This window comes from Xiphophorus hellerii, chromosome 1, assembly GCF_003331165.1.
Source record: "Xiphophorus hellerii strain 12219 chromosome 1, Xiphophorus_hellerii-4.1, whole genome shotgun sequence".
NCBI lineage: Eukaryota > Metazoa > Chordata > Actinopteri > Cyprinodontiformes > Poeciliidae > Xiphophorus > Xiphophorus hellerii.
Window position 1 is genome coordinate 15,357,741 of NC_045672.1, and position 17,466 is coordinate 15,375,206.

General features: G+C 39.4%; 2 protein-coding genes across 4 annotated transcripts; one reads left to right on the top strand and one right to left on the bottom strand.

Annotated features, from left to right (window-relative positions):
- The first annotated feature begins 299 nt into the window (after positions 1 to 299).
- Positions 300 to 7,086, top strand: LOC116726899 (glucose-6-phosphate 1-dehydrogenase-like). Of its 3 annotated transcripts, XM_032573862.1 has the most exons (13): positions 300 to 680; positions 1,091 to 1,128; positions 1,259 to 1,367; positions 2,415 to 2,632; positions 2,722 to 2,883; positions 3,532 to 3,657; positions 3,735 to 3,828; positions 3,907 to 4,093; positions 4,195 to 4,430; positions 5,026 to 5,102; positions 5,264 to 5,356; positions 5,468 to 5,533; positions 6,810 to 7,086. In XM_032573862.1, the coding sequence occupies exons 1-13, from the start codon at positions 570 to 572 to the stop codon at positions 6,820 to 6,822; spliced, it is 1,530 nt and encodes a 509-aa protein (XP_032429753.1). In that variant the 5' UTR covers positions 300 to 569; the 3' UTR covers positions 6,823 to 7,086. The 3 variants fall into 3 exon arrangements, with proteins under 3 accessions (XP_032429753.1, XP_032429751.1, XP_032429744.1); XM_032573860.1 differs by lacking the exon at positions 6,810 to 7,086 and having other exon boundaries at positions 2,725 to 2,883; positions 5,468 to 5,558; XM_032573853.1 differs by lacking the exon at positions 6,810 to 7,086 and having other exon boundaries at positions 570 to 680; positions 5,468 to 5,636.
- A 104-nt stretch (positions 7,087 to 7,190) lies between these two features.
- On the bottom strand, positions 7,191 to 17,389 carry LOC116726892 (ceramide kinase). Its single transcript, XM_032573842.1, has 13 exons — positions 16,997 to 17,389; positions 13,427 to 13,522; positions 13,149 to 13,286; positions 12,940 to 13,068; positions 12,393 to 12,456; positions 12,166 to 12,311; positions 12,008 to 12,082; positions 11,776 to 11,928; positions 11,470 to 11,575; positions 9,395 to 9,498; positions 8,121 to 8,317; positions 7,729 to 8,036; positions 7,191 to 7,582 (listed from the first exon to the last, which is right to left on the bottom strand). The coding sequence occupies exons 1-13, from the start codon at positions 17,130 to 17,132 to the stop codon at positions 7,468 to 7,470; spliced, it is 1,767 nt and encodes a 588-aa protein (XP_032429733.1). The 5' UTR covers positions 17,133 to 17,389; the 3' UTR covers positions 7,191 to 7,467.
- Positions 17,390 to 17,466: the final 77 nt, after the last annotated feature.

The window sequence follows — 17,466 nt, forward strand, 5'->3', positions numbered from 1 at the left end:
TTCTAGTGAAATTGGTCTATTGACTGTTTATCATACTTGCACAAAATCTGGGGAAATTGTGTGATATTTTGTATACCGAAGGATAAACTAAATCTATATGGTTATTACAGATATTAAACCAAAACCTAAAGACTTTGTGTTAAGAATGTCTTTTCATGCTGATAAGAAGTCTATAGCACATAAAGCTTTTCAAAAGCGCCGATATATGTCTTCTGAATGTTTACTTAAGGAGTGGCTCTGGAGATACACATTCCAGAAAACTTTTGTCTTGTCCTACAAAACCTGCAATGTGAGTTTAACGGAATGCACAAGATCACCAAACCGGATGTGAAGTAGTGTAAAGATTCCCTCAAATAAAAGGAAGCAGAGAACAGAGTGTTTCCTAAAAATTCATGCAATAAGAAATGACACACATTTCAATAGGTATACATTTCCTTCTGCAGCAATAGGTGGCAGCACAGAGTTGCAGAGATTGTCGAGCCCACAGTGAAAATGTAAAACTCAGCCGGTCAGTCTGTGATTTACTTGGAGGGTCACCATTAGGACAGCGGACTGCTCAGGAGAGGACTATGGAGCCCTTAACTCGGTCAGAGGTGTTTGGAGAGCTCAGGAAGGAGCTTTATGGAGACAAACAGTCGAGTCATTCCAGCACACACGTATTTATCATCCTGGGAGCTTCTGTGAGTAAAACCTGACAATAATTTGACTGTCCTTAGCCAGATCTTTTGAGGATTTGAGCAAATTGTAACCGTTTCTGTTTCAAGTGTTGGAAGGCAAAGTTGTGCTAATGAGAGAATGAGCAGATGAAAAAAAAAGTAAACTTTGACATTTTACTATCTTTAGTTTCCTGATAGTTTTCAGTCTGCATTGTTTTTCTCTTTGTATTCATGTTGTACATAACATCTTGCAAATACATTTGTTCTTTCTCTTATCCAAACACTTTTTTTTTACTCTCTTTCTCTCTCCTAGACTTTGACTGTTTTTTTTCAGGTCTTATCTCTACTTTGGACTCATGATTGATTGTTTTGTGCCCGACTGTAAAAGCTATTGAGACTTTTGATTAAAGCTACTATATGTATTGTTTGCACAGGGAGATCTTGCAAAGAAGAAGATCTATCCGACTTTGTGGTGAGTGAAAACCTGCAGCTCACATCCTGCCTGACTTGCAGAGCTGCTTTAAAGTTGTTTACTTCAGAGTTTGACCCTCGGACAAAGCGTTCCACATGGCTGCTTTGGATTGACTCTCCCTGTTGTTCAGGTGGTTATTCAAAGATGGCCTGCTCCCAGAGGACATCTATATTGTGGGATTTGCCCGCTCTGACCTGACTGTAGAGAAAATTAAGGCGGCATGTCTTCCTCATATGAAGGTATTTATTCAATCTTTGTTGAGACACTATTACAGATAACAGTGCCTTGTAAAAGCATTCACACCCCTAGAACTCTTTTACATTACAACAAACTTGGACCAGCACAAAGTAGTACTATGCTGTAATAACTAAAGATTTTTCTAATGAAAATCTGAAAAGTGTGGCAAACATGGAGGAAAGTGCTGCTATCGGAAGATACCAGAAATTCTCAATGTTGATCAGAAATTAATTAAGCCAAATAATCCGATGGGAAAACCTGTTAGAGGTGGAAAAAATATTTGAGACTGGAGCATACATTCACTTTCCAGCAGTAAATCAGCACTAAACATGAACCCAGAGGCACAATGACATGGTTTATGTCAAAGCATATTCATATATTCAAATGGACCAGGCAAAGTACAAACCAAAATCTAATTAAGATTTAACATTCCTGTTAACAGAAGCTTTCCACCAATGTCCAGTGAGGGCAGAGACATAGCCTATAGATTTCCAATTTTGAGGAGGCTGAGTCTAAACACAAACACTTATTTTATTTGTAAATAAATAAAAACAACATATTATTAGGAAGTAAGATTGTTTGTATCACTGCTGAACCAACACTGTATGTAAGAGGGACCCAGGTTCTGGCCTGGGCGTTTTTGCATGCAGCAGGTTCTCCCTTGTGTGTGTGTGTTCTCTCCAGCTTTCATCTCCCACAGTCAAAACCATGCATGTTAGCTCATCTGGCCTTTTTAAATTAGGCTTAAGTCTGAGCCTGTGTGTGTCTCCGTTTCACTTCGTGATTGACTAGTCACAGTCCAGGGTGTACCCAAGTTCTCGCCCAATGACTGATGAAGACAGACACCAGTCAAACTGTGACCCCTCATGGACAAAGTGATAATTAAACATGGCTAGATAACAATTTAGTCTTGACATATCACATAAACTCCCAATAAAACACACTGACGTCTGTGGTTGCAGAGAGATACAGTGTGAAGATCAAGGGGTGGGAATACTTTTTAGGCATATTCAGGGTTTTCAGGGATAACTTTTAGGTTTGTTTGGTAGGACACTGACGAGGAGCTCGATAGTCTATCAGCCTTCTTCAAAAGGAACTCCTACCTGAGTGGTCGCTATGATGTTGGCAGCTCCTTTGAACGACTCAACAGCCATCTGTCATCTCTGCCTGGCGGGGAAACCGCCAACCGGCTCTTCTACCTGGCGCTGCCCCCTACTGTCTACCACCATGTCAGCACAAACATCAGAAACCACTGCATGAGCTGCAAGTCAGTACATTTCCAGTTCTGAAAAACAGCGCTGCACGTTGTCTTTTTTTGCTTGTTTTTTTTTTTTTTCTAATCTGGTTTGTTCACAGCAGAGGCTGGAACAGGGTAATCTTTGAGAAGCCATTTGGTCATGACCTCCAGAGCTCCCAGGAGCTTTCAGCCCACCTCGCTAACCTGTTCAAAGAAGACCAGATCTACCGCATAGATCACTACCTGGGAAAAGAGATGGTTCAGAACCTTATGGTTCTCAGGTATCACGTTCACTTTTTCCATTTGTTCGACTAATTTACTGTGAAAATGTTATTTAGCTGAGATCAAATCTACCCTCCCAAAAACAAGTTTTCACATGGAAGCCTCAGGTGACATAAGGCAGCAGATCACAATATTTTCTTCTTCATCAGGCTAAACATGATTTGCTTGTATATACATAATGTTTTTTATTGCTTTTAATGTGAAAATAACACAAGAACCTGGTTCTACTCAGAAAATATTTTTTCTCTTATTTAAAAATTTCTAAAACCTTGCAGCAGTAATTAGATGGTCTTTCTTTAATTGCACCATAAAACATGGTAAGCAGTTATAAAAATGGCTTGTTATCTTTTTTTAGAGTAATTTCAGTTCAGACAGCATTGCTTTTTACCATCCAGGCTTCTTGCGCATCTGTTTTTGTCTCAGACATAAGTCCTTACAGTTTGAAAATGCAAATGTACACATTTTTTCCCCCATTTTATGATTTTTAAATCACTTTTTATTCTGTGAAATCCATCGGCGGAAATCCAGCCCTTCATTATCCAGCTGTGTTTTCTAACCTGAAAGCTAGCTGCTTGTAAAAGTGGAAACCCTCCATCTTGTAGTTTGTTTCAATTTTTTTATTTATTTTTATGTTTACTTTCTTGCAGGTTTGGAAATCGCCTTTTTGGACCCATATGGAACAGGAACAGTGTTGCCTGTGTGGTGCTCACCTTCAAGGTGCCCTTTGGCACTCAGGGCCGTGGAGGATACTTTGATGGCTTTGGGATAATTAGGTGGAGTAAGCATTATGAATTAGATTTTAGTTTCAATTTTAGTTTCTCTGATTGCAGTTTTTTGTGTGTGTGTGTAGAGATGTCATGCAGAACCACCTGCTTCAGATGCTCTGTTTGATTGCAATGGAGAAACCTACATCCACAAGCCCCGACGACGTGAGGAATGAGAAGGTAGGCGCGTTGTTGTGAGTGAGTGACGAGATTATGGAGTCCTCGCAAAACTGATGTGTTGTTTTTGATGTTCTGCAGGTGAAGGTGCTGAAGTGCATAGCTCCTCCTAACATGGCAGATGTGGTGCTGGGTCAGTACGTGGGAGATCCGGGCGGGGAGGGTGATGCCAACCTGGGTTACCTCGATGATCCCACAGTACCAAAAGGCTCCTGCACACCAACGTTTGCAACTGCAGTGCTCTACGTCCAGAATGAAAGATGGGATGGTGAGGCTCCAATCCAGACTTCTTTCCTCATTGCTTCTCTTTCTCCATTTAAATTTTCCATGGAGTTACCATGTTTTTATCTGCAATGGGTCATCCATCAGGGGTTCCTTTCATTCTGCGCTGTGGTAAAGCCCTGAATGAGCGGAAAGCTGAGGTGCGTCTGCAGTTCACAGACGTACCCGGAGACATCTTTGCTGACCGCTGTCAGAGAAACGAGTTGGTGGTCCGGGTGCAGCCTGACGAGGCTATTTACCTGAAGATGATGACCAAGAGGCCTGGAGTTTTCTTCGGCCCAGAGGAGACCGAGCTGGACCTCACCTACAAGAGCAGATACAAGGTGTTCAGCACATTCGTTTTAATCTATAATCCTGCTCCAATTATTGGTTCTAAGATATAGTTTTAACTTAGTGTAAGCACAGAGAATATCATCTGGCCACCTGTAGATATATAACTGTTAAAATGCACAAAAAAGGATTATTAAAAAAAAACAACACTTTACTGGAATAAAGTAGCTGCAAGAGGCAATACATCACAAAGAATACAAATCAACTTCAAAACCAAAATGTTTGGAAATATAATATTTCAGAAAATATTGTGTTGAAAGGTAATTCATAACTACCACCTTCTAGGTCATTAAAATTAAAATTAAAGCTGTCAAGCTTTTTTTTTTACTTTGCCTGAGATAACTTTTATAGAACAAGCTGATGAACACTACGTAACATTTTTAATACAAAAAAAACCCAACATGACAATTGAAATAAATCTATCAATAAATAAGCCATTGCAGCATCCTAGGATGCAACCAATTTATTTTTATTTTATTTATATGATTATTTTTGTTCTTTTTGCTGTGGCATTTCTTTTTTGCTTGGACTTTCTTTAATTGTCCTGTGTTAGGTTTTTTGTAACTTTGCACTGACATGTGTTTGCAGAATGTGAAGCTTCCTGATGCTTATGAGAGGCTGATTCTGGACGTCTTCTGTGGAAATCAGATGCACTTTGTCCGCAGGTCTGCAGCAACATTTACTGCAATTGAGAAAGAAAATCTGCACCTTTGTCCTAAATATTAAAAGAATACATCATATTTTGGAAGACTCGTTCATTTGTCAGCATAGTGGACATTTTGCAAACGGATTTTCATCTACCAACCGTCCCCTCTTTTTCTTTCAGCGATGAGTTGCGAGAAGCCTGGAGGATCTTCACCCCCCTGCTCCACCAAATGGAAGCTGCAAAGAGACAACCTATTCCTTACACATATGGAAGGTAAACTCTCTGGTTACAAACAGATAAAACAAACATAAGTTTATTTAAAAAACACGATTATTTCTGAAGATCTTCTTTGTTCCTCCTCTTACTTTATCTTTCTGTCCATAGTCGTGGTCCAAGTGAATCAGACGATCTTATTCAGAGGGTGGGCTTCCGCTACGAGGGGACATACAAGTGGGTGCAGCCCCACACAAGCTGATTCTCCAAGTTGTATGATGTGCATGCACAGATTTGCTAAGAGCTTTTATATGTTTACAAATAAAATTTACAGCAGCCACTTCTGTGCCAATTTGATTTTGTCTGTATGCACATTAACAAAGCACTGCGTTTTTCTCCCTAATCACACAAGTTAATGTAGAAATAACCAAGTGTTCGTGTGATTCCACATGCATGTGCATACAAGTTTTCTAAATAAATCACATTTCACCCTTTTGCACAAAAACTGTTTAAAATACAATGATATTTTACTCCAAAGTCAAACCCAGCAGGACCAGAAAGGACAAAATGGCTTGATGCTGAACTATGTGCAGCAGATATTCACCGTTTAGATCAAGGTAATAAGGGCATTTCCTGCTGTTGATAGACCGGTATTTACAGTGATCACCAAAATAAAATCATGCAATGTCATGATTCACATAAAGCCATGGCAACATCCTTTAACTGGAAGACTTGTTGGACTGGTTAGTCTGGGAGAAGATGCCTCTCGTGATAACTGTTCACTGAGACAGACATTTGTCAAACCAAAGGTAAGAAAAATGTTCTTTCTAAGCTTAATCAAATGGTAAGAACATGTTAATCTCTAGCACTGCATGTCTTCACCCACTTCTTGCACAAGTCTTGATACCTTCTGGATTTTTTTTCCCAGTTTTCTCATTTTGTAACCATATTATGCGGCAGACCAACACAAAATAGGGCATTGAAAACTGAGAACTGTAAAGTTCAGCCCCCTTGAGACAATACATGGAATAATCTCTCTCTATTACTGCTTTCCCTTCTGGCTTTGCATTGCAATGCCTTTGTTTCTCCACACTTAACATGACCAGAGCATTTTCTTCCATGTTTGCTGTGTCCCAGGCATGACCTGCTGCAAAACTGCAAAGAAAATATCTTCTTGCTTCCTTTGAAATTATTCTTTCATAAATCTTTCACACATTTGTTAAGAAAAGTGACTGACCACCGAAACTGTGAGCCTCTTATAGCCACTTCTCTTTTTAATGATCTCCTTTTTCTTCAATTGCTAATAGCAATTAAAAAATTGTCTCATTGTCCCTCTAATTTACAGCTATAGACATTGGTCACAAAATCAAGATAAAAATACATTGAAGTTTTTGTTTGCGACATTAAAAATGTGGGAAAGTTCAACACGTATGAATACTTTTACAAGACGTTTTGATCTACTGCCTGCAGAAATCTGATCTTGTATTTTCTTTTTTCTTCTTTTCTCTACCAGATGTGTGACCTAACTCATGCAACATATGTACAGAGATCGGAACATGCAGTGGTCTTTCCCAGGATTCAGAAAGCTCTGGGAAGAACAGTATTGATGAACATGTGTTTAAATATCCGAGTCTCTTGTGCTTGTTTTCCTGTAAGAGTAACGCTGCAGCCCGTTGGTTGGGATGTTATAAAGAGTCGAGCTGCTGTAGTTCAAGTCCGAAGCAAATTCTTCTTCTTCATCATAGGAAACTGTTGCTGCTTTTATCCACATTAATAAAAAAAATTTAAATGATGCCTTTTTTTACTTCATATACTGTATTTGTAGCTTAACCTCCATCAACATTCGTCTTAATTCTCTGAAACAGACAAAAACAGATCAAAAGCAGCAAACATCGTGTGTACACAGTAACAGTTTAATGTCATTTTCAAAGCAAAAAACTTTTTCCACTATTTGCACATGGAGGGAAGACGACAAATCAACATAAACATGTAAAGAGCTGTAGGAATAAATATTTATTTTCCAAATATTACAGTGACAAAATATGAATTAAAGTGCCTGAAGTTTGAGAAACTCTTTGGCTATGAAAGTCTGCAGGACTTGCTGCAGTGTTATCAAATTTAAAAACCTTTAAACAACAAACTGATATACTTTTTTAATCACTTGTCAGATTTTATCTGGGTGGTATGCATGTTCTGTTGCACTCGTCCCTCTCCTCTGTGCAGTCTTTTAAGAAAGTCCCGTCCTCGATGCCCCTGGCGTACAGACGCACCAACTGGCCATGAATCCTGAGACCGGCAGCAAAACAAAAGCCAAAGGTAGTTACTTGTAACAAGAAACAGCTTCACAGGCATTTTCTTTCTGATGTGTGTTGGAGAGAGCAAATCATAAACCTGACAGGCGGGACAAAAACACACCATGATGACTTGCTTACCTGCAGCAGATCTCAGGGAAAGGCAGAATTTCTCCATCACAGTTCCAGACTGACACAGCAGGAGCTTTACTGCAGCAAAGGCCGCACGTGAAGGGGCTCATAGTTTTGTCCTCACATGTCATCATTTGTCCATTAGCTCCTGCTGCCAGGTGCTGCTGGGATCCAGCTATGCTTCCATTTTCGACATATGCTCCATCTCCTCCATCCATCGCACCATGCAGACCTTCACTGTCCTCTGTTTCCTCTCCTCCTGCCAGGGTGAAGCGCACCGCCTTCACACGATGGACCTCCACAAACGGCAGATCAAACTAGAAGAACAAGTGGAAACAAGGGGTTGGGTCACTTTCTAAATGTCTGCTGAGACTCTTTTCCATATAATGAAAACGTGGTACCTGGTCCTGAGTGGTTGTGTGCCTGTAGAGGTAAGTAAGGAATCCCAAGGGGTTTGTGTCCCATACCAGGATGAGATCTCCTGTTCCATCAGCCAGGTGGGCTGAGGGAGAGAGACCCAGAGGACTTTTGGCACACGAGCTGGACATACATGTGAGAGACACAGACTTGAACCTGCCATCCACACTGACCCACTCATCTACAGAGACAAACAAAAAGACAAGATTCTATAGTTTCAAGCGACATCCTTACATGGTAATCTGTACAGCATAAATACCACTAAACAATTTAAAAGTACCGATGGACTGTTTCAGTCAAAGTGCAAGTGTATTTATTAAAAACAAAATCATGGGTGGTTCAAGACTTTATAAGGACTTACAGTGCAGCAAAAAACAAAACAGAAAAAAATATTTAGAGGAATTTTATTGGATAATGTCATCCTTTTAGTCACCATGTATTTGAAAAGATAGCAAAAGAATAATGATGCAAAAAGTAAATGTAGGTAAAATTATTAATTAGTCAAGAGTTTTAAATGTTAATTTTTTAATAATTTGTTAGAATTTAAATTGTCACTCAGTATTTTGTCATTACCATAATTTTCGTTAGACAATAATAGTAGTTTGTAAAAGAAATCCTAACATCTGATTGGTTAACTTGCACAACAGCTGGACCGCAGACCAATCACCTTGTCCATAGCAGAATTAGCTCATCACAGTGACTCTGATGTGTAAGTTTGACAAATACAACATGATCTGGAGTAAATCCATGATATTCTGCAACATGAGGATATGAAATAGAAAACATAATTTAGTTATATATACAGTACAGACCAAAAGTTTGGACACACAGTTGTGTCCAAACTTTTGGTCTGTACTGTATATATACTGTATATTATTATTATTATTTTTTTTTATATATATAAATTCCCTTATTTCACTAACTCTCAATCAATGTGAAATGCACTGATTGACTGATTAGAGACAGATTGTTTTTAATTCTTCATTTCTGTTAATTATCATAATTTTCTGTCCACAGGTATTGAAACCACAAAACTTAAATTAAAATCAAGAAATGTGGGCTTGATGAAAATTTAGAGGTTGTTTTGAAAAATGAGCCTCACTACAACACATTTTAATTTGTTAAATATGGCCGTACAAGTAAACATATTTATACAATATAGAGAGATAACTTGAATAATGACAGGAGTCAGTAAGTCTTCAGTAAACTTGACTGTCACTACATGGTGTAAAACAATGTTGTTGTCTTTTTTTTTTACCTTCTGAGTCATTACTGAACAGACCAGAGTTGGAGCTGCACAGGGAGCCCGAAACTGAAGAGTTTGTGAAAAGTCTCTCGGTGCTTTTGGCGCAAACACCACACCTAAGAACACAAAACCACATTGAGAGTTTTAAAGAGCTCCTAAAGTCTGATGCATGCTCATAAAAGACGTCCTAAAAAATTTGTTGGCAGCCAGAGGCTGCTTGCTTAGACAAAGGCTGAAGTGGATACTCTGAGCCCAACAGGAGGCCGAGTTTCACATTTCATCTAGATCAAGTTCCTACTGTCATAGTTCCCACCCGCCTTAAGATGCACCCAACACCTGAGTCCCAGGTACAGGCGGCAGCAGTTACAATGTCCCAAGCTGAGACTCTGGGCGATTTTTTAATTTTTTTTTATGTCCACAGACCACATGCATGCTTTCTAATCTTCTAATTAAAGGAGTTTAGTGTTACAACAAATCATCATCATCCACATTCTCAGATAACTTAGATTAGGACGCACACAAAGGCACAAGGGAAGGTACAGTGGCGCTCAAAAGTAAATACACCCTAGTTAAAATGCCAGGGTTTTGTAAAGTAAAAAAATTAGATCATGATAAATATATTTTCCAAATAGAATGTGGAGTAATCCTTTACAATTACTAACTTGCTAAAATAATTTAAAAAATCACATTTAAAAAAGCTGTGTGTGTTCACCTTTAATCAGATTTTTATCTTTTCATATTCAGTTTTCTTCTTCAGCCTCCTACTTCCAATACTATATGATTGTGGGGACAACTGATGTTCACAGCCTAAAGCAGACCTCACAGATGTTCTGTTGACTTTAGTTCAGGAGGGAGGGATCTGAAACTTAAATTTTTCTCTTATGCCATCATTATTTTGTTGATTTGCATGCATGATTCAGTACAAATAAGTAAAATCAGACTTCTTTGTGAGTCTGAAACAGACAACTGAAGCTCTGGGTCAAAACAGACTGTTACTAATAACCACTCATAACTTCATCCACCTTCAGAAGCGCAACCCCAGACAATGATGCTGCCATCACCAGGTTTCACTTTGGGTGGGATCTTTGTTTTGTGATGTGTAATTTATGCTAAGCTTATCTTTTGGCTCAGATGCCTCGGGTTTCACATTCTCCCATAACATTCTGAAAAATGTAGTCATGTCTGTTTCCTTTGGAAACGCCTCAGACCAGACATATGGAAAGTGCAGGAGATTGTTGTCACATGTGCAATAAAACCAAAACTTGTTTGTATTTCCTTTAGCTCCTTCAGTGTTGCTTTAGGTGGACATCCTGACCAGTTTTAGTCTATTCTTTACATCAGTTTTGGTGAAATGTCCACTTTTTGTGACTTTTGCCCACATATTGCTTCCCGCCTTCATCATGCATTTTGCTTCCTTTCCCCAAATAACAAATTTGCAGCCTGTTTGCAAACTCCAGATTAAGCAAAAGGATGCAAATAACCATTGCTAAAAAAGAAAGCCAAACTTTGAATAACTGCAACTTTACTTACAGTTAATCCCATTTTCTGCAACAGGTCAAAAAGACCAACTACTGAAAGTAAGTCAAAAGGTGCTTAAGCAAATAGCTTCAGGATGTATGTATACATATGCAATCAGGTTATTGCATCTCTTTCTTAGATTGTTTCCTCTAATAAATGCATTTGTTTCCCACTTGAATTAAACAGGATGGTTGTCACAGAAGTTTTGAAATGATTGAATAAAATTTCAAACATTTCACATCCCACAGCTTGAAATCTGAACAACTTCGTGAAAGCATCATGATTTCAACGAGGCATCACTATCTCTGCACTTTCAAATGACTCCTTTTGGATAATTTTCTGATAAAAAAAAAATAGGTATCATAATGTATTTGTGCATAATGATTTCCATGTTTTAACTGTTTAGTTGAGAACTTATTTCTTTAAACAATAGAAGAATTAAAGTAACACAACTACTGGCCTGAATTACTTCAATGTTTTAAAGTGTCAAACCACTGTAACTTTCTTTCCTTCTTTCGTTATTGAAACACTGCATGTAATTATTCATGTAACAGAAGTTGGTGTTTTACCCGGACAAACAGCGAGTCTTATCTCTTGGGCTGGACATCAGTGGGTCAGCTGGCAGATACTGCACTGTCCCCCTGTAGCTTCTGTTGCTCAGAAACACCACTGCACCTAAATAAAATAGAAGAAGTGCATAGCACAAGAAAAATATGAAAGAGAGAACATAGTGGTTGTATTGCATAAAATGCTCTATAAGGGAAATTGTGGTCCGGTTGCATCATTCAGCCTCACTGAGGAGATGAAGAACAGAGCTCTTTTAATTCGGCTACGCAATAATTTTTTGTTCTCTTCACTAAGGCTCTCTGTTTGACCTGAGTAGTCGTATCTGAAGGGTCCCATCCAGCGGCGTTTTTCGCTCTCGGCTAGCACATCACCATAAAAGCCATAGCCCACCAGAGACGCGGAGTATCGCACCAACCCGGGACCGTGATGAACAGAACACACGTCCAGAGGCTGAGAGTCTCCTGAAAGATGGCAGAATTGTTTAAGTTGGGCTAAAATTTGACAGAACAGGGATTTCTTTTAACGCAAACCTTTCCTCACCAATGACAATGTGCAAAGATGAGGTAACGGGGTCGATCACTCCCACTGTAGTGTAGCACACGCAGTCTGTGGAGCCTACAATAAGACAACCAGGAATGAGCTTTTTGGATTCACATTCGTAACGCACACTGACTTTATGAACACATTCCAACAATTACCTGCAGGGATGATCCCAATGTGGAGTGGACAGGACTGCAGAGTGACCGCAGGATCGTTCTCACAAAGGCCTGCCTCTTGCTGCGTCCTCCCAATCACACCGTGAAGTATTTCACTGAACATGCCGTCGCCGCCCACACACACCACACTGTCAAAAGTAAACACAAGAGTTTCTGTGAAGCATTTGTAACAATCTCCTACCGCACAACAAAATACTCACGGCACTCACCCATCAAAACCCGTCAAGTCTTTCTTAAGGAGGTGATCTCTGGCCTGGTTGGCTCGTTCAGTCACTAAAACGAAAAACAACTGGTTTAGGAGGTCAGACAGGGGATACACTAAAAGATACAGATTTTTGTCACGTCAAAGCACAAACTTCTGTGTACTCCTTGAGGAAGTTATCTGATAGAAAAACTATACATCCATCCATCCATTTTCTAACACCCTTGTCCCTAGAGGGGTAGAGAGGGGTGATGGTGAACGTTTTGGGCGAGAGGCGGGGTTCACCCTGGACAGGTCGCCAGCCTGTCGCAAGGCATAGGAAAACTATTTAAATAAAAAATTTAAGAGTGGCAGGGTCCAAGCTTTATAGATTTATGTAGTTCAAATAAATCTATTTCTCACGTCAACAGGTTTGCCCACCTGAGCTGTTAACCACTCGATTTTATCATATATATATATATATATATATACAGTATATATAAAGCTTGTGACTGTAAAGTGACAAAATGGGAAAAAGTTGAAGGGGTATGAACTTTATCAATAACAGTGTTTACCTATTACATGGGAGCTGATGCCAGCCAGCTCAAACACAGGGGCAACCAGTGAGTGGTAGATCTGCCTTCCTTTTTTCTTTCCTCCAAATGGGTTGATGAACACCAGCAGCCTGTGTGGACGGAGGGGACCTGAAAAATGCATTTAGGATGTTACAAGTAGCTACAGGCTTGGGATTCGGCAATATTTTAAATGGAAAATCTCCCCTCACTGTGTGTTTTTAGGGCTGTCCGTAGGTGTTTCGTCCACTGGTCTCTGAGGACCCGACTGGGACAGGTGAACTGGGTCCGGCCCAGTCTCCACAGCAGCCCAGAGGTAGTCCTGCTGCTGCTGCGCTTTACATAGAAAACTGTAGACGGATAAGTAAATAAATGTTTTATCCGCAGGATTATGAAACCTCTACTTTGATAATAGGCTAAAACCACAGATCTGATTACAGTACAGCACATAATTATTATTAAATTGTGGCTGTGTACTGAGCATTTATACCTGTGAAGTCTCTATCTGTGTCCTCCACAGACTTGTGAGGCAGAACCTCCACCCGGCCCTCCTCCACTCCAACCACCTCAGCCACAGGAACTGAAACTGTGTGACACAACGGATGTGTGATGATGATGATGAAAATCCCAAAACTGACCTCAAACTCATTGAGTCCGTACTTGTCAAAGTAATGAAGAGTATTAAATACGGATGTTTTCCATTTAGGTATTTAATTCCCACAGCAATGATACGTCCTGGATTTTACTACATTGTAACAAAATGGATACTGGAAAAACTACAGTGTGATTGTAATGAAAGCTGATTCTGTCAAGTCACTTCATTTCCATAGGGGTTTTGCTGGTCTGAGTGCCTTCCAGGTGTATACTAGATAAACATGATTAGAATTGAGCCTTTGTTTGTTTAAACGGCATGCAGTGCATGTGGCCTGACCAGCATAAACACAACAGATTAGGTCGGTGTTGCTCACTCTACTTGTTAATAATAAGCCAAGAAGCCAACTGATTTTTGATGTGAATGAATTATAATAACTCTGTATTGTGTTAAATAATGTTGATTTTTCTTTTTAGGTTAAAGTTTCTGCAGACAGCAGTTTATCTTTTCATTTTTTTCAGTAAAAGCTTGTGGAAGAAATAATTTCTCCCTAACAGATTTCTTCTGATTTTGCTTTTCTGTCCCTTTCAGTTGTTTCAGGTCATCAAGCAAATCGCAAAATCACACAAAAATAACTAGAGAAAGTACAAAAACTGTTTTCCGATGTTTATTTTATTTTTATTAGGGAAAAAGCCCCAACACCTGCTATTGACACTCTGTTTAAACTAGCATTTAAAATGCTGTGAAGGAATTTTACCCCACTCTGCTGTTAGTCAGCCACATAACAGGGCTTTGTAATCCTTTCCAGACTAATAGATGATTTTTAGATTGGAGGCATAATGTGTTGCTGTTTATGACCCCTCATATTGTTATACAGGTTCTGTTCAAGTAAATAAGTTTATAGACCAGACAGTAAGAGGATCATTTTGGGACTAGTGAAACTGAACCAAAAAATTACATCCATCACTTTTAATTTATGTTTTAAAGAAAGGTTTTTTACATTTGGACAGGCTGGTTTGGATAGTTCTTCCTAATATAAATTTAATCACCATGGCTTATTTTACTTAAGTGGAAACTGAGCATCTCTCCATCTCCTGAACACTGGGTGAGGGAAGCTCTCTGAAATCTGAAAATGGAAAAACTCAGACTCTCACGTAAGGGAAATTTATGGAAACTTGGTGACCTTTCCTATTTTTAGTTGGCACCATTGTTTTGCTCCCTGATACAGGTGCAAATTAAATTATTTGTAGGCCCTTTATATTTTTATCTTTTTTCATTTTTTTTATTTCTTTAATATTTCTCTTATATTACTATTGTCATTCTCTTTCTATTTTGGAATGTGTGTGGATGGGTGGATGTAAGTATGTGCAGTATTACTGCACATACTTGGATTTGATTGGATTTCTACAAATTTTTTGTTTCTTGTTTTTGACCTGGATTGGGATGTGTTCAGGGAGAAACCACCTTATATTTCTTTTTTTCCCCTCTTCTCTGGAATTAGTTATTTTTATTATTATAATAATGAGTGACATTCAATAACTGCTGGATATTATACAGCCTACATCAACCTAAGGTCATGTGTCAGGAGGCGTGTGTGCAGGGCCGGCCCAAGACATAATCAAACTAAGCTTAGGGCCCCAAGGCCACTAAGGGCCCCCCTCAGAGGGGCAGATTTTTTTTTTTAGTAATAATTTCTATGTCATTATAATATCAAAACACACAATTTTACTATAAATTGACTTGTTTTTCCAATAATATATATTTGATAGTGTATGTAGAAATTATTATTTTATTGATAAAAAGAAAAAAAATAAATTGCTCTCGGGGGCCTCTGGTGGCTGCGGTAGGCAACATGAGCTGCCTTGCAATGTGCAGAGCGCACCCAAACGTCCAAAGCTCTGGTCAGAAGTCAAGTAAGCAAAACAATGTCTCAAAAAAGGACTTATCCTTCAGGGAGGGAGAAAAGAAAGAGGAAGAATAGAGAAAAAAGCCAAGATAAAGGTTTGTTTAACTGTGCATTGATAATGTAATGTAATGTAAAAGATTTGTAAAGCTGCTAATAGAAAATTAGCTTCATAGCGACCTGGAACGGTCCAGTTCAATAGCCAAACATTTATGCTCTGGACTGTGTGTTTGTGTGAAGCTCAGTTTTAACTTTAAATGAGTTGATTCTCATGGTTGGCTCTGTATTTTTCTGAGGTATTTTGGCTTCAAAACTCAATAAGGTTTGATAACAATAATTAAAACTTCTCAATGTTTGACATTGTCTAGCAAAATGTTTTTACGTCAGGCTACACGGCTGCTACATCGATGAGCTTCTCTACGCTGTAGTTGGGGATTTGTTGTTTGCTGCTGAGCAAAATCATTTGTGGCTAAAACAAACATTATTTTTACATCAACTTCTACGTTATGTGAAAATCATTTGAAGGCTCAGAATCAGTCCAGCACCAATTCACATTCTAAGGGGAGAAAGACTCACCTGGTATAAATTACATTGGAGTAACGCTTAAGAGAAATTTATTTAATCAAAGAATGTGATGAATATGTGTGTAGAGATGCACCGAATCCAGTTTTCTGGCCAATCCCTGTTACCGATCTTTAAAAAGCCTGACCTGCCAATTTTGATTTTGGCTGATAATGTCTGAAATTTTTTTTTTTGTCTGAAATGTCGCTAAATATGGCAAGAAAGTCACTGAGTTGGCAACAGTGGGGTGAATATTGCTAACTGCAAATGTGCAGAGCTGATCTGCTGGGCCGGTCTGTCAGGCAAACCTCTCACTGCAGAGCAGAAGAGGACAGAGACTAATTTTTAAACCTTTGCTGACAAAGATAAGATTAGGGGATAAGATGGGCTTCACGTGTAAGTATTAGCAGATCACGATCCCCCAAAATTAAGGAAATCGGCGCCAAGAAATCAACTGGTTGATAAATCAGTTGGCCAATAAATGTATTCTATATTATACATGTATATAATGTAAACAGCACTGCCAGAGATGCAATAAGTTTATAAAAGGTGTGTGAATGATCTAATGATCAGACTACTGATTGCAGCCAGTCCACATTGTTAGCAGAACTAGAGGGCCCCAAAACCAAATTTCGCTTAGGGCTCCATGGAGGCTTGGGCCGGCCCTGCGTGTGGGGGGTGCGTGCTTGTGTCTGTGTGTGTGTGGGCGTGCGTGTGCGTGTTTTCCAGCCTGTTTTCAGTAAACTTGTTTTATGACATGTTGGTGCTGCTCAACTTGTTCTTCACGTTTTTTAAAGGACTTAATTAAAGCACTCCCTGCCTGCACCTTAAAAACTGTTGTCAGTGTAAAACTTTTAAGTGTTTGCAAGACTAATAGTGAAGTATTATAAGTAGGAATAATTTTAAATAGGAGATAGCTGTTTATTCTGTGATTTGTACACAATAAAAACGGATGTTAAGGCGACGGTATGTGCCATCAGGTTCAGAGCAACAGGATCACTCACCTGTTTTCTTATCGCGGTTCTTCTTGTCCGCCTCGGTCCATTTGAGATGCCAGCCTGTCAGGACAGCCAGGTATCTCTTATTCCCGACCCACAAACTTGACTCCAGTCTCAGGTCGGTCTCCATCTGGGTTTTCATTCACCCGAAAAGTCCGCAAACAACTCTTTCCCGACCGCCGTTTGCATCCATAACTTTCACCCGTTTGAGAAAACAACAATAGGTCGGTGCCAACAATATGAATTCAGTCGACAATCAAAAAATAGCCCGACTTCTTTTGTCTGGTGTCACAGATGCCACAGAGTCAGAAAGGTTGTCATCTTCATCTGGATAAAATTCACGCTGAAATGTTGTCGCTACCGCCCGAGAGGTGCCTCACCGCTCCCTTCCCTCATGGCACCTGCAGCTGCTATTTGCATAAAGCTGCTGATTGGATAGAAGTTTACCCGAGGGACCGTGTCGCTGCAGGTTGAGC